Source organism: Piliocolobus tephrosceles, chromosome 6 (assembly GCF_002776525.5).
Source record: "Piliocolobus tephrosceles isolate RC106 chromosome 6, ASM277652v3, whole genome shotgun sequence".
In the NCBI taxonomy this organism is placed as follows: Eukaryota; Metazoa; Chordata; class Mammalia; order Primates; family Cercopithecidae; genus Piliocolobus; species Piliocolobus tephrosceles.
Window position 1 is genome coordinate 71432328 of NC_045439.1, and position 20779 is coordinate 71453106.

General features: G+C 38.1%; 1 protein-coding gene, 1 non-coding gene and 1 pseudogene across 7 annotated transcripts in view; 2 read left to right on the forward strand and 1 right to left on the reverse strand.

Annotated features, from left to right (window-relative positions):
• The window catches only part of RALGAPA1 (Ral GTPase activating protein catalytic subunit alpha 1), a 280919-nt gene that overhangs the window by 17103 nt on the left and 243037 nt on the right, over window positions 1-20779 (forward strand). For all 6 annotated transcript variants that reach the window (XR_002725793.2, XM_023189633.3, XM_023189637.2 and 3 more), the window contains exons 2-3: window positions 17548-17658; window positions 18246-18295. Coding sequence is in view for 5 of the 6 variants with exons in the window: in XM_023189633.3 (XP_023045401.1) it covers window positions 17548-17658; window positions 18246-18295 (161 nt within the window). In the remaining variant the exon portion in view is untranslated. The remainder of the gene's footprint in view (window positions 1-17547; window positions 17659-18245; window positions 18296-20779) is intronic.
• LOC111524491 lies at window positions 2679-3301 on the reverse strand (annotated as a pseudogene).
• On the forward strand, window positions 6212-6315 carry LOC111524501. The gene has a single exon (XR_002725805.1). It is a non-coding gene; the product is annotated as a small nucleolar RNA U13 (small nucleolar RNA).

Sequence of the window (20779 nt, forward strand, 5' to 3'; positions counted from 1 at the left end):
TTTTTTTTTTTTTTTTTTTTTTTTGACAGGGTCTCACTCTGTCGCCCAGGCTGGAGTACAGGGGCATGGACTCACTGCAACCTCTACTTCCCAGGTTCAAGTGATTCTCATGTCTCAGCCTCCTGAGTAGCTGGGATTACAGGCATGCACCGCCATGCCCTGCTAGCTTTTGTATTTTTAATAGAGATGGGGTTTCACCATGTTGGCCAGGCTGGTTTTGAACTCTGGGCCTCAAGCAGTCCACCCGCCCTGGCCTCCCAAAGTGCTAGAATTACAGGTGTGGGCCACCATACCCAACCAGGTCCTGTAGCAATGTTTCTAAAGCACATTTTTTTTTTCTTTTTTTTTTTTTTTTTGAGGTGGAGTCTCGCTCTGTCACCTGGACTGGAGTGCAGTGGCCGGATCTCAGCTCACTGCAAGCTCTGCCTCCCGGGTTTACGCCATTCTCCTGCCTCAGCCTCCGGAGTAGCTGGGACTACAGGCGCCCGCTACCTCGCCCGGCTAGTTTTTGTATTTTTAGTAGAGACGGGGTTTCACCGTGTTAGCCAGGATGGTCTCGATCTCCTGACCTCGTGATCCGCCCGTCTCGGCCTCCCAAAGTGCTGGGATTACAGGCTTGAGCCACCGCGCCCGGCTCTAAAGCACATTAAGGGCATGTCACTAGCCAGGCATGGTGGTTCACACCTATGATCCCAGTACTTTGAGAGGCCAAGGTGGGTGGATCACTTGAGATCAGGAGTTCGAGACCAGCCTGGCCACCATGGTGAAAGCACGTCTCTACTTAAAATACAAAAATTAGCTGGGTGTCGTGGCAGGCACCTGTAATCCCAGCTACCTGGGAGACTGAGGAAGGAGAATCTCTTGAACTCAGGAAGCAGAGGTTGCAGTGAGCCGAAATCGTGCCACTGTACTTCAGTCTGAGCAACAGAGCAAGACTCTTTAAAAAAAACCAAAAGACCACGTCACTAACTGCTCTAAAACTCTCCATGGCTTCCCTTTGCCTACGTAATACAGTACAAAATCCTTGTCCAGTATTTAAGACAATCTATTATCTGATCCTAGCCTACCTTTTCAGCTAAGTGTTGAAGTACTTGAATTATATAAAATACAAAGCAGCATAATAACATTCTTCAAGATGTTTCTTACAGAAATGATATTTAGGTGACACTGTTGCAAATGCATTTTTTTTTTTTTTTGAGGCGGAGCCTCGCTCTGTTGCCCAGGCTGGAGTGCAGTGGCATGATATAGGCTCACTGCAAGCTCCACCTCCTGGATTCACGCCGTTATCCTGCCTCAGCCTCCTGAGTAGCTGGGACTACAGGTACCCTCCACCACGCCCAGCTAATATTTTGTATTTTTAGTAGAGACGAGGTTTCACCATGTTAGCCAGGATGGTCTCGATCTCCTGACCTTGTGATCTGCCTATCTTGTCCTCCCAAAGTGTTGGGATTACAGGTGTGAGCCACCGTGCCCGGTCCATACTTTTTTTTTTTTTTTTGAGACGGAGTTTCGCTCTTGTCTCCCAGGCTAGAGTGCAATAGCACGATCTCAGCTCACTGCAACCTCCGCCTCCCAGATTCAAACGATTCTTCTGCCTCTGCCTCCCAAGTAGCTGGGATTACAGGCCCCTGCCACCAATGCCCGGCTAATTTTTTTGTATTTTTAGTAGAGACAGGGTTTTGCCATGTTGGCCAGTCTGGTCTCGAACTTTTAACTTAAGGTGATCCACCCACCTCGGCCTCCCAAAGTGCTGGGATTACACCTTTTTAATGTAAATACTTTGCACGTTAAGTTGAAAGACATATGTTGTATATGCCCTTATCTGAATTCTAATTCTCCTCTGAAGGTACAGATCCCCTTGTATCCCTACTCTAATAAGTGATGGATTCTCCCATGCCTGAAGAAGTCAGACTTCCTACTATTGTAATATTGCTACTGTTATGCCTCTGTTGCTGCTATTATACTTCAGCACCCATCTGAAGATTCATCTTGCTTTGGGGTGCATGCTGCTTGAGCACACCGTCTTTCAAACTTTGTTACTGCTCTTATTTCTCAACCTCCTGGGTCACTTCATTAAGTTTATCAAGGACTTTGATACCTGGCTTATCATCTTAAGACTGCTTCATCTCTTGCTACCATTTTAAGGACTTTTAATAGATAATGAAACTGCTCTTTTAACTTCTCATGTTCACTGTATTTGATACACTTAAATAACCACGCTACTATTCCATTTAAGCAATTACCCTTTTGCACACTTCTGTTACAAAAGTTTAACAAAAAGTTTCATATGAAAATGTACATGACCTCATTTTTACATCATAATAAAATTGGCCCTTTGGAGAGGGGACTTGAATTTCTCTGCTGAACAACCATTATTTATACTTGTTCCAAGGTTTCTTTTTTTTTTTTTTCTTTTTTCTTTTTTTTAGACAGTGTCATCTTGTTGCCTAGGCTGGAGTGCAGTGGCACGATCTGGGCTCACTGCAACCTCTGCCTCCCCAGTTCAAGCAATTCCCCCACCACAGCCTCCTGAGTAGCTGGGATTACAGGCGCCCACTACCATGCCTGGCTAATTGTTGTAGTTTTAATAGAGATGGGGGTTCACCATGTTGGCCAGGCTGGTCTCGAACTCCCGACCTCAAGTGATCCGCCCTCCTCGGCCTCCCAAAGTGCTGGGATTAAAGGCGTGAACCACCGTGCTTGGCCTGTTCTAAGGTTTCTAACACTCTGGTACTATTTCCTCATATTACCACCATTCCAGTATCATTGTTGCCCACTAGTTGCCATCTCCACATCTCTCTTGAGATTAATAAAGGGGTCAGATCCCCACAATATTCTTTGGACATGTCTGCCACAGTTTAGCTTCAATTCTAACTTCTTTTTTTTGTTTTTGTTTTTTGTTTATTTTTTGAGACGAATCTCACTCTGTCACCCAGGCTGGAGTGCAGTGGTGAGATCTCGGCTCACTGCAACCCCTGCCTCCTGGGTTCAAGCTATTCTTGTGCCTCAGCCTCTGGAGTAGCTGGGACCACAGGCGCATGCCACCATGCCAGCTAATTTGTGTATTTTTAGTAGAGATGGGGTTCATCATGTTGGCCAGGCTGATCTCAAACTCCAGCTTCAAGTGATCCACCTCCTTGGCCTCCCAAAGTGCTGGGATTACAGGCATGAGCCATTATACCCAGCCAATTTTAACTTCTTGTCTGTACATTTTTTTCAACTCAGGAAGGTGAGCTTTGCTCGTGTTGACTACTTCATGGTCCCAGAGCTGCTGTGAAATGGAATTTGTGGCTTCACTCATGCTCCTGTGATAGCCCTGGTGTTTTGTGTTTACCAGACTTTTCTTATGTAACCAAATCACCAAATCCTACCTTTAATGTTGATATTTTCTGGTGTTCTGTCCTCCAGCTCTCTTTTGTTCTAACTCTTTATATCAGTGGTCCCCAAACTTTTTGACACCAGGGACCGGTTTCATAGAAGACCGTCTTTCTACAGACAGTGGGGATGAGGAATGATTTCAGGATGAAACTGTTCCACCTCAGAAGATCATCAGGCATTAGATTTTTTTTTTTTTTTTGAAACAGGGTCTTGCTCTGTCACCCAGGCTGTAGTGCAGTGGCACGATCTTGGCTCACTGCAACCTACACCCTCTGGGTTCAAGTGATTCTCCTGCCTCAGCCTCCCTAGTAGCTGGGGCAACAGGCGTGTGCCACCATCCCTGACTCTTTTTGTATTTTTAGGAAAAATGGAATTTCACCATGTTGCCCGGGGTGGTGTGGTCTTGAACTCCTGACCTCAAGTGATCCGCCCACCTTGGCCTCCCAAAGTGCTGGGATTATAGTCCTGAGCCACCACCAATCAGGCATTAGATTCTTATAAGGAGGGTGCGTTCTAGATCCTTTACATGTACAGTCTGTGATGCCTGTGCCATAGCTAATGATATTTATAATACCAGACTGCCACTGCCTTCCCATCACCCTTATATCTGAAAGCTTCTACTCTTCTTTAAAATCTCAGGGCAGAATCTATAGATAGCCTCTATGAAGTCTTCCCTATCATGTGGGTATAGGAGCTTTTTGTACACTATGCATCTTTCCCTCTAGTAATTTGATTTTTTTATTATGAGATTTATTTATTTGCATGCCTTTCTGAGGGCAGATATGTGTCTTTTCATGTTCATATTCCTAGACTTAACATAGCGCCTGGCATATAATCAGTGTTCAGTAAATATTATTTAGTTCATGATGAATATATTATGTTGGAGGGGAGCAAAATTGCTGTTTTGTGAGCAACTCGTGAGCAAGCAACTGACAGTGGTAGAAAAGACATAAAAAGTCAGCATTCCTTGGGTTGTCTTAAGTATCGGTGCAAAGAAATGTGGTTCATAAACTAATGTCCATAATGTAATATAGAAAAACAAACAAAAATATAAAACAGGACTTTAACTGAAAAATATTTATGACATTATGGCAGAGGTTATAAGATAATCTTCCTTGTTAAAAACTTTAGACAAATTAAAACAGAGTTTAATTGAACAAAGAATTTGTGAATTGGGCAGCTTCTCCACCCCTCACTATGTTGCCCAGGCTGGTCTTGAACTGCTGGCCTCAAGTGATCTTCCTGCCTTAGCTTCCTAAAGCACTGGGATTACAGGCATGAGCCACTGTTTTTAAATAAAACTTTTGATCCTTGGTTTACCTGTATATAAAATAAAAATAATAATACCTCAAATATGAATGAAAAAATGAATTTGAACCACAGTTTACAGAAAAAGTTCAAACATCATTTGACTTTTCATAGGAACCTTAAGGAAATAAAATTGAATCAGGGTTGTTGTGACTTGCTTAACGTTAAGAAGTAGGATTTGTTCTTAAAAAAACAAACTGAGTACCAGATGCAGTGGCTCAAACCTGTAATCCCAGCACTTTGGGAGGCTGAGGCAAGCAAATCATGAGGTCAGGAGTTTGAGACCAGGCTGGCCAACATGATGAAACCCTGTTTCTACTAAAAATACAAAAAATTAGCTGGGCGTGGTGGTGGATGCCTGTAATCCCAGCTACCTAGGAGGCTGAGACAGGAGAATTGCTTGAATTGCTTGAATCCAGAAGGCTGAAGTTGCATTGAGCTGATATCGCACCACTGCACTCCAGCCCGGGCAACAGTGTGAGACTCCATCACAAAAATAAATAAAATAAAATACTGAGTAGAAATCCCTGAATGATCTTGATGTGGTTTAAATTCTATACTTCTGTCTCAGTCTTTATTAGAAATGGGTAAATTAGGGTCTGGGTGCAGTGACTCACACCTGTAACCCCAGCACTTGGGGAGGCCAAGGCAGGAGGATTGCTTGAGCCCAGGAGTTTGAGACCAGCCTGGGAGACATAATGACACCCCCATCTCTACAACTTTTTTTTTTTTAGTTGGCTGGGCGTGGTGACATGTACCTGTTGTCCCAGCTACTTGGGAGACTGAGGCAGGAGAATCACGAGCCCAGGAGGTCGAGGCTGCAGCAAGACCCTGTCTCAAAAAAAAAAAAAAAAAGAAATGGACAAATTAGAAAATTAAGCTATGTGTTAGAAAACAAAGGAGAATTAAATGAATGAAAGGAAATAAAATTTCTTGTTGATATTTATTTCAACAAATGCAAGGAAGTCACCTAGCAACGATTACTCTTTCCTTTTCCACCCAAACCTAAAATAGAATAACTAGGATAAGAGGTGTGTTTGTGTTACCAAAAATTTGTTATTTTTATATGTGAATTCTTTTAAGTTGGTAGCTTCAAGGTTCCCGGTCGTCTTCCCTTTTCCATCAATTGTTCTTAGGGATAAACTACTTACTGTAAATACGCCATTTCTTATAAAATGTGTTTAATAAAAATAATTACCCGTTCTTGCTTGTATCTTGTTCCTTGAAATGTGAAAATGATGGATCTGATCTGATCTCTATCAGATCTGATCTTCACAGATAGTTTGAGAACCATTTGAATGAATAGATACAGTACTTTGCTAAATTTTGGGTAACTGCAAAGGAGTAAAAGAGTTAATGGTATCGTAAAAGAGAATCATGTCAAATATGAGACATGTTATGAGTATAAAAGAGAAGAATCATATCTAAATGAGTGGCTCAGAGAAAGCTTCATGGGGCAGTGACATTTGATCTGTGCCTTGGAAGATGATGATTAGAATTTCAATAGATAGAAGTGAAGGAAGAGAGCCTTTTGTAGTTCATAAGCGTGATGATTGGGTTTTCACACTCATATATGAGATGTACCTCGCACAAACCTTTTTATGATGTTGGCACATTACCCATCTGATATGATTTTTTTTTTTAAAAAGACATGAAGGAAAAGCAGTTAACCATAAGAGCACAGACATGAATGCAGGCAAGTGGAAGGCAGTGGTCCTTCTAGCTTTTAAAAATGAAGATATTAGACCTCAACCTTAAAATTTTGATTTAATAGCAAGGTAAATAGAAAAGAACTAGTGTTTGTGAGAGATACTGTGGAGAGATACTTTATGGATTAGGTAACCAGATTTTTTTTTTTAAACAGAGTGCTGGAATGCAGTGGTGTGATCTCGGCTCACTACAACCTCCGCCTCCCGGGTTCATGCCATTCTCCTGCCTCAGTCTCCCAAGTAGCTGGGACTACAGGCGCCCGCCAGCACGCCTGGCTAATTTTTTGTATTTTTTAGTAGAGACGGGGTTAGCGAGGATGGTCTCAATCTCCTGACCTCGTGACTTCGTGATCCGCCCGCCTCAGCCTCCCAAAGTGCTGGGATTACAGGCCAGAGCCACTGTGCCCAGCTGGTAAACAGATTTTAATCAAGATTTCAGAAGTGGAGATGATGCCACTTCTCTGACTGTATCACTCTACTTTTTAAAACCCTGTTTTACTCGCAAATTCATAACAGGAACATATTTCTTTATTTCTTACCTCCAGCACCACTATCAAGGCTATTCAGCCTACACACTGAAACTCTGTATCATTCCTTCTCTTATGTTTTTTTTCTTTGTGAGACAAGATCTCACTCTGTCACCCAGGTTGGAGTGCAGTGGCACAATCTCAGCTCACTGCAACCTCTGCCTCCCAGGCTCAAGCAATTCTCCCACCTCAGCCTCCCAAGTAGCTGGAACCACAGTTGTGCACCACCACGCCCAGCTAATTTTTTGTATTTTTTTGTTAAGATGGTCTCAAACTCTTGAGCAAGCACAAGTGATCCACCCACCTCGGCCTCCCAAAGTGCTGGGATTGCAGGCATGAGCCACTGCGCCTGGCCCATTCCTTCTTCCCATAGTCAATACTATTACTCATAATGTAGTCCACAAACTGGTACTAGTTTACTGACTGTTATTACAGGTCTGCAACAGCTTAATTACAGAAATTGAGTATGTTGAGAAGGTCATCTCAGCGGGTCATCTCAGTTTGACAGTGCTGTGATATCCAAGCATGTGATTAGTGGACTTGTCTTATGAAATGGGGTGTAGATCAATCCTGGTGCTTTTCACCTTATTTTCTAGTAATACATTTATCGTAAAGCGTTGGTCTGTGACAAATTGGAATTTAAAAACCAAAACAAAAACGCTCATCCTTCACTCGCAGTTTGAGAACATGAGCTATACAGTGCATTTAGAATTAACTTCCTCTGCTTTTATCCTCTGTTGTTTCAAAGTATATTTTCTCTTCCCAGTGTAACAGGATTTTTCTTATTCAGTGTAATGCATTTCCCAGTATATAAAACCTCTTTTTATTTCTCTGTATTTTAAAGTATTGCATTGTGCAAAAATTTAATGTTTACAAAATGTCTGCCTATATTTGTTTAAGCCACTTTAGATTTTAAATTTCCAGATACCATGTGTTTAATTATTTTCAGTATCCAAAAGAATGTCTTTAAGTGTTAGGGAAATGATTTAATGAATCAAGAAATTATCTGTTTTGGACATGTAGAACTAGATACAGAATATTGGCAGTACTGTTTTATTATTTATTTATTTATTTATTTATTTATTTATTTATTTATTTATTTATTTACTTGTAGAGATAGGGTCTGGCTATATTGCCAGGCTGGTCTCAAATCCCTGGCCTCAAGCTGTCCTCCCACTTCAACCTCCCAAAGTGTTGAGATTATGGGTGTGAACCACCATGCATGACCAGTAGTACTGTATTTTGATTAGTCTCCTATTATCAGACTACTCAGTTAAAAAAAATGACATTATTTTGTATTCTATAATAATGGTATACTAATAGCTAGCTAGTCTTCACCTGTGTAAATGTGAAGGTAATGCATTTGCTTGCAATAAATATCAGTAACTTGATGATATAACAATTTGTAATATCTAGACATAGGGGGAAAAAATTGCTTTTCTCAGTCTAATCTCCATGAGCTCTTCTGCTCCTTTTTAGGTTAATTCTTTTCAAACTGCCCAAGAAAGTAAAAGCTCTCAGATTCACTTAGCCAGGTAGGGTCTTGCAGATCTCACAAATTAGGATGTCAAGGGGTTGAGTATTAGATGAGCTAAAAGGGATAGATCGACAAAAAAGGAAAAGAAACAGAAAGTCATACCTTTTAGCAGTCACTCCCCATTTCTCTTTACTTCCTGCCCCCACCAGCCATTAGATACTTTCCATCTCTATGGTTGACTCTTCTGCATGTTTCATATAAATAAAATAAGAAATATATGGCCTTTTGTGTCTGGCTTCTTTCACTTAGCATAATGTTTTCAAAGTCCATCACATTGTAGCATATACTACTACTTCATGCTTTGTACGGCTAGATAATATTCATTGTATGGATTATACCATATTTTGTCTATCCATTCATCAATTGATGGACATTTGGGTTATTTCCACTGTTTGACCATTATGAATAATAATGTTCTGAACATTTTTGTGGGCATACATTTTCTTTCTTTTTCTTTTTTTGATAGAGGTGCTTTTGCCATGTTGCCCAGCCTGAGCTTATGTTTTCAATCCTTGGGTATACAATGTTCTAGGAATGGAATTGCTGGGTCATATGATAACTCTATATTTAACTTTTTAGGGACCTGCCACACTGTTTTCCAGAGTGGCTTCATCATTTATATTCTTACCAGCAACGTACAAAGATTCAAATTTCCCCATATTGCCAACACTTGGTATTGTCTGTCTTTCTGATTATAGCTGTCATAGTGGGTTGGAAGTAGTATCTCATTGTGGTTTTGCTTTGCATTTCCCTGATGGCTAATGATTTTTTCATGAGCTTACTAGCTATTCATATATCTTCTTAGGAGAAATATATATTCAAATCCTTTGATCATTAAACAAATTTTTTTACAATTGTATTATAAGAATTATTTCTATATTCTGGATACTAATGTTTTAAAATCAGGTGTATAATTGGCAAATATTTTCTTGCATCCTGTAGGTTATTTTCTCATTTTCTTAATAATGTCCTCTGAAGCAAAAAGGTTTTGAATTTTGATGAAGTCAAATTTATTTTTTCTTTTGTTGCTTGTGTATTTAGTGTCATATCTAAGAAAGAACTGACTGATTCAAGGTCATGTTTTATTCTGAGTTTTATAATTTTAGTTTTTACATTTAGGTTTTTGGTTTTTGATTCATTTTGGAGTTAATTTTTTCAAGTATAGTCTTCATTCTTTTCGACCATCTGTTGAAAAGAGTTTTGAAGGGTACCAAACAACTCAATGAGGAAAAAAAATCAACCATTTGTTAAAAATACTTTTTTTTCCCTCATTGAGTTGTTTGGTACCCTTGTCGATGATCAATTGATCATCAGTGTAAGGATTTATTTCTGAACTCTCATTGTTCCATTCATCTATATGTCTATCCTTATCCCAGTACCATACTCTGTTGATTAGTGTAGCTTTGTAGTAAGTTTTGAAATGAGAAAATGTCCGTTCTCCAGCATTGTTCGTGGTGGCTCATGCCTGTAATCTCAGGACTTTGGGAGTAGAGGTGAGAGGGTCACTTGAGTCCAGGAATTTGAGACCAGCCTGGGCAACATGTGGCAACACCTGTCTCTATAAAAAATTTTAAAAATGATCCAGGTATGATGTCATACACTTGTAGTCCCAGTGATTCAGGAGGCTGAGGTGGGAGGGTTGCTTGAGTCCAGGAGGTTGAGGCTGCAGTGAGCTGTGACTGCGCCACTGCGTTCCAGCCTAGGCAACAGAGTGAGACTCCATTTCAAAAAAAAAAAAAGACTGTTTTGACTATTCTGGTTCACTTGCATTTTCTTTTGAATTTTAGGATTAACTTGTCAGTTTTTGCAAAAAAGTCTGTTAGGATTTTGGTAAAGAGTGCATTAAGGCTAAGTGCAGTGGCTCACACCTGTAATCCCAGCACTTTGGGAGGCCATGGTGGGCGGATCACCTGAGGTTAGGAGTTCAAGACGACCCTGGTCAACCTCGTCTCTACTAAAAATACAGAAATTAGCTGGGTATGGTGGCAAATGCAGGTAATCGCAGCTACTCAGGAGGCTGAGGCAGGAGAATCTCTTGAACCTGGGAGGCGGAGGTTGCAGTGAGCTGACATCCTGCCACTGCACTCCAGCCTGGGCAACAGAGTGATACTCTGTCTCAAAAAAAGAAAAAATAGAAGAAAAAAAAAGAATACATTGAATCTTTAGGTATATTTGGGGGCTGTTGCTGCCTTAACAGCATTCAGTCTTAAACACAGAATGTCTCCATTTGTCTTAGTCTTTTTTTTTCAGTAATGTTTTGTAAGTTTCCAGTGTACAAGTCTTGTACTTCTTTTGTTAAATTTAAGTATTCTTTTTTATACTATTGTAAATGGAATTGTTTGCTTAATTTCACTTTTGTATTGTTCATTGCCAGTGTATAGAAATACAGTTGATTTTTCTTATTGATCTTGTATTCTGCAACCTAGTTGAGCTTGTTTGTCAGTATGATAGGATTTTTTGGTGCATTCCTTAGGATTTTCGATATCCAAGATCATGTCATTTATGAGTAGAGATACTAATGCTTTGGACTTTACAATGTGTATGGCTTCTATTTCTGTTTCATGCGTAACTGTCTTGGCTAGAATTTATAGTATAATATTAAAAGTAACAAAAAGACATCCTTATCTTGTTCAGGCTTTTAGGGGTAAAGCTTTCAATCTTTTATCACTAAGTGTGATGTTAGTTGTGACCTTTTCATAGATACTCTTTATCAGGTTAAGAAATACTGTTCTTTTCTAGCTTTTTGAGTATCTTTAGGATGAAATGATGTTGGGTTTTGTCAGATGTTTTTTCTGTGTCTATTGAAACTATCATGTGAGTTTTGACCTTTATGTTAACATAAGGTGTTAGTGATTGATTTTTGTATATTGAACCAACCTTGCCTTCTGGGATGAATGTCACTTAGTCATAGTGTGTACGTGTATGTGTGTGTGTGTATGCATATATATATATAGCTAGATTCAGTTTTCTAGTATTTTGTTGAGGATTTTTACATTCATATTCATAGAGGATATTGGTCTGTATTTTTCTTGTAATGTTTTTGTCTGATTTTGGTATGAGAGTATTGGCCTCATAGAATGAGCAGGAAGTATACTCTAATTTTTGGAAGAGTTGGTAGGATTCACCCATAAGCCATTTGAGTCCAAGCTTTTCTTTGAAGTAGTTTTTCTCCCCCCACTAATTCAATCTTCTCATTCATTGTAGGTTGTTTTAGCATTTCTATGTCTTCTTGAATCATTGTTGGTGGTTTGTGGCTTTCTAGTAATTTGTTCATTTCATATAGGCTGTCTGATTTGCTAGCGTACTTATAGTTGCTTATAGTATTCTCTTATAATTTTTATTTCTGTAGGGTTATTAGTGTGTTATATTCCAGTCCAAATTAGTGATTTGAATCTTATGTCTTTCTCATTTTGAACAGTCTAGCTAACAGTTTGTCAAGTTTGTTGAGTTTTTCAAAGAACCAATTTTTGTTTCAATGATTTTTTTTTGTATTTTTTTTTGGTCTCCATTTATGTCCTTTCTAATCTTTATTTCCTTCTTTGTGCTTTAGGATTAGTTTGCTCCTTATTTTTGTATGTATGTATGACCACACCTGGCTATTTTTAATTTCTTTGTAGAGATGGAGTCTCACTCTGTTGCCCTGGCTGGTCTTGAACTGCTGGGCTCAATTGAGACTACTGCCTCGGCCTCCCAAAGGGTTGGGATTATAGGCATGAACCAACGCGCCCAGCCAATGTTCTTACTTCCTAAGGTAGAACATTAGGTTGATTTTCAGATTTCTTTTTCATATAGCAATTTAAAGCTATCGATTTTTCTGTAAGCACTGCATTAGCTGGATGCCATAAGTTTTGGTATGTTGTATTTTCATTTACATTCATCTCAAAGATTTTCTAACTTCTCCTGTGATTTTTCTTTGACCAATTGGTTATTTAGTTGTGTATTGCTAAATTTCCACATATTTGTGAGTTTTCTTAATTTCCTTGTTATTGAGTTCTAATTTCATTCCACTGTGGCCAGATAACATACTTTGTCTTCAGTCCTTTTAAATTACTGAAGTTTATTTTATAGCCTTACATATGATCTATTTTGGATAGTATCCATGTACATTTGAAAAGACTGTGTATTCTTTTGTTGTTGGATGGGCATTCAATAGATGTGTGTTAGATCTGGTTGCATTATAGTGTTGTTTAGGTCTTCTATTTTCACTTCTGTCTAGTTCTATTCATTATTGAAAGTAGAGTGTTGACTCTTAAACTATCATTGAATTGTCTGTATATTCCTTCAATTTTGTCAGTTTCTGCTTTGGGGTTGGGAGTTCTGTTGTTAAGTGCATATATGTTCACAATTGTTATATCTTCTTAAAATATTAACCCTTTAACCATTATAAAATGTCCTTCTTCTCTAGTAATAATTTTTTTTTTTTTTTTTTTTGAGACAGAGTCTAGCTCTGTTACCCATGCTGGAGTGCGGTGTTGCGATCTCGACTCACTGCAACCTCTGCCTCCCAGGTTCAAGTGATTCTTCTGATTCAGCCTCCCAGGTAGCTGGGACCACAGGCGCCCACCACCACGCCCAGCTAATTTTTGTATTTTTAGTAGAGATGGGGTTTTACCGTGTTGGCCAGGATGGTCCCGATCTCTTAACCTCGTGATCCACCCACCTGGGGATCCGCCCACCTCGGCCTCCTACAGTGCTGGAATTACAGGCCTGAGCCACTGTGCCCAGCCTAATTTTGATCATTTTTATTAGCATTAGAAAGTACATAATTTGGCCGGGCGCGGTGGCTCAAGCCTGTAATCCCAGCACTGTGGGAGGCCGAGGTGGGCGGATCACGAGGTCAGGAGATCGAGACCATCCTGGCTAACACGGTGAAACCCTGTCTCTACTGAAAATAGAAAACATTAGCTGGGCGTGATGGCGGGCGCCTGTAGTCCCAGCTACTCGGGGGGCTGAGGCAGGAGAATGGCGTGAACCCAGGAGGCGGAGCTTGCAGTGAGCCGAGATTGTGCCACTGCACTCCAGCCTGGGCGACAGAGCGAGACTCCGTCTCAAAAAAAAAAAAAAAAAAAAAAAAAAAAAGAAAGTACATAATTTCCAGACTTTGTTAGCATGCCTTATGAAAAGGAAATTGAGAGACAATATTTTGGCTCCTAATATGTTGCGAAATCTTGAGTTGATTCATGTTTGCTTTTGTTGTGTTTTTTTCTGGTTTGCTTTGTTATTGTTCCCATTTTCTTTTTTCTCCTAGAACATTGTGTTTTTGAAACATTAATTTTAGGAAATTTAGAGGTAATTATAGCAGCCTATTTCTATTATTATTATTATTATTATTATTTTTTTTTTTTAGTGACAAGATCTTGCTTTGTTGCCTAGACTGTAGTGCATTGGCTCAATCATAGCACACTGCAACTTAGCTTAAATTCCTAGGCTCAAGGAATTCCCCTACCTTAGTCTCCAGAGTTGCTGGGACTATAGGCACATGCCACCATACTTGGCTGATTTTTTAGTTTTGTAGAAATGGGGTCTCAATGTGTTGCCCAGACTGGTCTGAAACTCCTGACCTCAAACAACTCTCCCACTTCAGCCTTCTGAAGTACTGGGATTACAGATGTCAACCACCTTGCTCAGCCCAAGCCTGTTTTATTCTAATTTCATAATTCTTTAAACCACTCTGTGGGAAAACTAGAACACCTTTCCTCTTTATTTCAGTTGTATGTATTTTTATTTTGATATTTGATAAAATATATTTAGCTAGTGTTTGATGACTATTATTTTTATAGGCAGATAATAGATACATATTTAGTATTCTTTTTTTACAGATGTGTTACATTGGAGGCTGAATAGATCTAGGGTTCCTGTTGTTTAAATCCTGACTCTACTTATGAACTAAGTTTCTTAGACTCTCTGTACCTAAATTTTCTCGTCTGTAAAATGGAGATAATAATGGTACTAATTTTGTAGTATTGCTATGTAGATTATAGGAATTAGTTTCTGTGAAGTGCTGAGAATAGTGCGCGTTGTTTAGAAAACATTCACTTTGTGTTAAGCATTATTATTTTGTCTAGTTCTGTGAAAAGTCACATAGGTAGTAAGTGTTACAAACAGGAGTGAAATATGGGTATTCTAATTCCAGTCAAGATGAGTCTGTGCTATTTTCCTGTCAGTAGGTTATGCAGTCTTTTCCAAGGTAAAAATTTCCATATTGTATGAACTGAATATAATAAAGTAAAAATAATTAATTTTGTTAGTAATAAAACACATTTGAGTACATATTGTTTGCTCGGCATTGTGCTAATTTTTGGAAATCCTGAGGTAGACACAGTTTCTATTCTAAAGATGCTAGACTAGTCCTGGAAGAAAGACGATAAGACAGTTGAAACATTGTTCTTTCCATAAAAGGTAAATATACAGAATCCAAGGGAATAGAGAGGAAAGACATCTTTCCCTTTCCTTGTGAAATGGCAGAACAAAAAAACAGTCTTGGAAAATCACATAGATAAAACATCACTAAAGAGTTACTATGCCAGCTGTTGTGACTCACACCTGTAATCCCAACACTTTGAGACCAAGACAGGAGACCAGCCTGGGCAACATAACAAGACCCCATCTCTACAAAAGTTAGCTAGGTGTGGTGGAGAGATACCGGGGTCCCAGGTACTTTTGGAGGCTGAGGTGAGAGGATTGCTTGAACTCAGGATGAGGCTGCAGTGAGTTGTAATCATGCCACTGCACTCTAGCCTGGGTGACAGAGTGAGACCCTGTCCCCCCCAAAAAATTATAATGAACATTCATAGGATATGATAATGAGAGAGTTTAAAGTACTATCTGTATGTTGTTACTCTTTCACATTATTTTTAAATCTTCTGTTGAGCCTTAGTGCATTCTAAAAAATTAATTGATGTTTACCTTTAACTTGAGTTTCTTTACAATGAATATTTCTTTATTTCCTTTCAAAAATCTTTTATTTTTTCAGTTGCCTTTTAAAATTATATTTTGAGGCTGGATGCGGTGGCTCACGCCTGTAATCGCAGCACTTTGGGAGACTGAGGTGGGCAGATCACTTGAAATCAGGCTGGCCAACATGGTGAAACCCCGTCTCTACTGAAAATATAAAAATTAGCTGGGTGTGGTAGTGGGCACCTGTAATCCCAGCTACTCGGGAGTCTGAGACAGGAGAATCGCTTGAACCCTGGAGATGGAGGTTGCAGTTAGCCGAGATCGCACCACTTCACTAGAGCCTGGGCCTCAGAGCAAGACACCATCTTAAAAAAATAAAACAGAAACAAAAAATTCTATTTTGTATTGTAAGAGAAGTAATGTGCTTTTTATAAACAGTTTGGAATACTAGGAAGTATATAAAGTAGAATTTCTTCACTCTTTTTCACTAATGTTCTCACTTACCCTGAAAATGAACTAAGCAACAATAAAACTAGTCATGCTCCCTAGAGGTAATGCTGCCTAGTTGTTTGGTATCTTCTATGCATAAATACATATACATACACATAAGTACATATAAGCATATCTCAAGTCTACTTGTTTATTTTTATTAAAATGTTCTAAGCTTTAGCCAAAATGAATTTTTTTTCCTGGATACTATCATACCTCACGTTTTTCTTTCTTTTTTTCATTAATGTTTATTGGTAGCACTTAAAAATGATATATTTTTGTTAACAAAATATATTATTACAATTAATTTCCCCGTGTCATTTTATTTCTTAAAATGTGATTGCAAGGAAATTTAAAATCACATATATAGCTAATATTTGTGGCTTGCATTATATTTCTAGGAGATAGTACTGATTTAGACAGATTGCTGGTTCTGCATTTGCTAATGTCTTCCAAGAAGGACCCAGAAACTACAGTTCTCCAATCTGGATCTCAGAGATTATGAGAGAACCAGGCCACTTTGACTTTTTTTTTTTTTTAATCTTCATAGTAAATTATTTTTTATTTTTTTAAATTATACTTTAAGTTCTAGGGTATGTGTGTATAACATGCAGGTTTGTTACATATGTATGTATACATGCATACCTCACGTTTTTCTTACTCCATGTATTTTTTATGCCTTGAATGTCCTTCCCATTCAACTCCACCACTTTATATCTAGTGTTCTTCCTGTCCTTAAAAGTCTTTTCAGATATTGTGTACTCTGTCAGGCCTTTTTTCTTTCCCCACCTTTGTGTTTTATTGAGCTTTGAAAGTACTCTTGTGTTTCTAAACTGCCATATACTTTGACATCTCACTTTTAGTACTAACACTTTCTACTGTTCATACAATTATTCGTTTAATTTTGCATGCTCTGCTCTTACTTACAGTTTCTTTAGAGCAGTACTGTCTGTATTTAAGCTTTTTAATCCCTAAGTACTTATTTACAAAGCCTATTGTTGGGTACTTATTTACTGAATAAATAGTTTCAGACATTATAAATTATTCTTTTTTTTTTTTTTTTTCCTGAGGTGGAGTCTCACTCTGTCTCCCAGGCTAGAGTGCAATGGTATGGTCTTGGCTAACTGTAGCCTCCGCCTCCTGGGTTCAAGTGATTCTCATGCCTCAGCCTCCCAAGTAGCTGAGATTACAGGCGCATGCCAACACACCCAGCTGATTTTTGTATTTTTAGTAGAGGTGAGGTTTCACCGTGTTGGCCAGGCTGGTCTCGAACTCCTGACCTCAGGTGTCTGCCCGCCTCAGCCTCCCAAAGTGTTGGGATTATAGGCGTGAGCCACCGTGCCTGACCTTCAGACATCATAAATTATTATTCTTATTTTAAACTGTCTTGGAGAGAACGTTAGGAAAGCTGTAGCTATGAATTGCAAATAGAACTTAGCTTTTTTTTTTTTTGTATGATTAATTATTTTGGATAAGTTTTTCTGGGCCATTGTTTTCTTAATTAGTTTTTAAAATTAAAACTAAAATCTGCAAAGACTAAAGTTTTAAGAACGAGGATATAGACATAGAAATACATATTGTAAATAATAGAATAGAATTTTAGGAGCAGTTCTTTGACTTTGAAGGAAACTTGTCGCTGAATATTTGCTAAACTTGATTTAACATACTTGTAAATAATCAGTAAATTGTTTTTATTTTTCAGAGAATGCAGAATCTATTGATCTTAAACAGTTTTTCGACCAACATTTTTCACATATATACTATGTGTTCTTTGAAAATTTTGTGACTATTGAAGCTAGTCTTAAACAGAAAGGTAAGATGCTAACATATATCTTGGCTTATGTTAATATTTCTAATAATTGTCATAAACATAATAGCTCTTGGACATATTGTGTCATTCATTTTTGTCAGACAGCTTTTTGCTTTCCCTCTCACACTATTATCATAGGGCTAGTGACCTGTATTTGAAAGACAACTAATGTGTTAGTGTTACTATCCTTTTTGCTTTACAATGGCTTTGAAGATTTACTTTTTCACGGGTCAGGTTGATTTGTTCCCTCATTCTGCCGTTTTTGATTCTGCCCTAGGAGCATGTGACACATTTGAGCGGTCGTTTTCATATTTTCATTTTCAGAGCTTTGAAGTTCTTTGTAATATGTCATGATTTGTTTCTAGACATAAATATGTAGAACCTAAATTTAATTACAGTGCTCAAAAGAGTAAAGAGAGTGACTATGATACTGTCTCCACAATGAATGGGGTATGCTTTAAACATTTTACTAAATAATTGCTGGGAAAAAAAAAAACTTCATTCTTGAAATATTTTAAGTTCATTAAGTGATTGTTAACAATGAGGGCAAAATGATATGTTTTAAATGTTTTCTTATAAAAATGTTTTAGGTCACAAGTCTCAAAGAGAGGAATTGGATGCTATACTTTTTATTTTTGAGGTAAGTGCTTCTGAATCTAACTTTTCCCTTTTTCAGAAATAATTTTTGGAACATACAAAGGAATATATTGAAATTATAAAACACTGTGAATTTGCCAGCCTTTCTAAGAACTAAATCTAAGTTTTTAAAATATGCCTGACTGAATCCTATACTTTTTGAGGTACAATGTATTACTTTTTGGTGCAGATATAATTACGTTTTTATACGTTTGACACCACAAAATTGGTATAATATTCAATGTATTTGCAAACAATGAAACTTTTAATTTGTCAGAGGTTTAGTGAAATGGAAAACTTGTTTTTGTTTTAACTCCAAAACAAAGAAGGTATATTACTGTAACTTTTGTGTGCCTAAGGGATTTATTGTTTTGGTTCACTGCTTTTCATTGCAAACTTGTTTAAAATAGTCTTAAATATTTTAAAAATTGTCATTTTATATTAGATTGGAGATGGGGCAAGTCTGTAAATAAAAGTCAGGAAACATAGCTCATAGGCAAATGAACAAAATTTTGATGCTCTGCTAATTTTTTTTTTTAATATTTATCACACTCTTAAAAATTAAGACCCTTTCACCCCCCTTTTAAAATAACTCCTTGCTCTTTATTCTGTTTCAAAGTAAACAGATAAACAGTCATAGGAGTATTCTGATCTTCACTGAGAATTTCGAGACCTGTAGAAAGCCAGGAGTAGTGACTCGAGATGCTTAGAAAATAATTCGGAAATTAGTTTCTGAAGATGGAGCTATTCTGTCTGGTGCTAATTAAAGATAATTCACTCTTGGCTGTGTGTGGTGGTTCAAAGTAATCCCTGCACTTTGGGAGGCTGAGGCGGGAGGATCATTTGAGCTCAGGAGTTAGAGACCAGCCTGGGCAGCACAGCAAGACTTAGTCTCTACTAAAAATCAAAAAAGTTAGCCAGGCATGTTGGTGGCAGGTGCTTGTAGTGGTAGTGACGCAGGAGGCTGAGGTGGGAGGATCCCTTGAACCCAGGAAGTTGAAAGTGTAGTGATCCGTGATTGTGCCACTGCACTCCTGGGCAAGAGAGTGAGACCCTGTCTCAAAAATAATAAGAAGAATTCACTTTTTAGTATTTTGATGTAATTTAGAAGAATTTGAACAACATCATTTATATGTCTCTTAGCCGTTGATTTAGTTGGGGCGGGGGGAAAGAATTTTTTAAAGAGTTCCAAACAGGGCCGGGCGCGGTGGCTCAAGCCTGTAATCCCAGCACTTTGGGAGGCCGAGACGGGCGGATCACGAGGTCAGGAGATTGATACCATCCTGGCCAACACGGTGAAACCCCGTCTCTACTAAAAATACAAAAAACTAGCCGGGCGAAGTGGCGGGCGCCTGTAGTCCCAGCTACTCGGGAGGCTGAGGCAGGAGAATGGCATAAACCCGGGAGGCGGAGCTTGCAGTGAGCTGAGATCCGGCCACTGCGCTCCAGCCTGGGCGACAGAGCAAGACTCCGTCTCAAAAAAAAAAAAAAAAGTTCCAAACAGCAGTAACACTGATGTTAGTATCTGTTCTGCAGTTAATTTTCATTAGTCTTGGCCCCTGAAGAATTTGATTATATTACTTCTTGAAGTGTTTGCATGAACTGTTCACAAGGGGAATATTGAAAAATGCTTTGAGAAAGAGTAAAAATATCCACAGAGAAAGCAAGCTAATGATTCCTGGAAAGTGTTCCTGCAAATGTTCATGCTTCCCTTAAATTCAGGAAACTGAGATGATTGCTTAGTTAATAGAAGTCCTTTTGGAGTATTTCTTATATGTAAAAATAACTATTTTTCTATATCTAATATATACTGATTATTTTTTATTCTTTACATAGAAATGTTTGTCTTTAATGGATCACTAAATTTTATTAGAAAAAAGATCTGAGATACCAGGTTTTCATCTTTTGAAAAAATCATTTAATTTTTGTGCTGACATTCTTCTATTTATAGTAAGGAACTTCGACCTTTAGAAACTAAGGCTGAAAAAGAAATCATAAATAAAGTGATTTCCTTTTTCTGGAACAAAAAGCATGATTATGTAATGTTAATATGGTAGGGGATTTATATTCTGTGCAGTTTAGGGCACATGTAATCTTTTTAACTTTTTATTTACCATATAAAAAGATATAAGGGGCTAAATCTAAAGTATAATTATTAGTCATAATTTAGAAATGCTTTTGAATAGTTTACAAATTTGTCTTTTCAACTTTTCTATAATTTTATATCTTTCTATACAAAAATAAATATAATTATGCAGTTGTTGGCCAGCTGTGGGAGACATAGGGAGGACAAAGGTAAAAGAGTTTATGTGTCTCATGTGGGACCAGCATTTATCTGTGTAGAACTTTAAAATTTCTTTATCATCCTTTCATGTGGAGTTTACTAAAGAAGATGATATCAAAGAGAAGACAAGGAAGTATAAAATATGCATGTCATCCTTTGATCAGTATATTATCAAGGTAGAGGTTTTGGAAATAGGTGTATTGA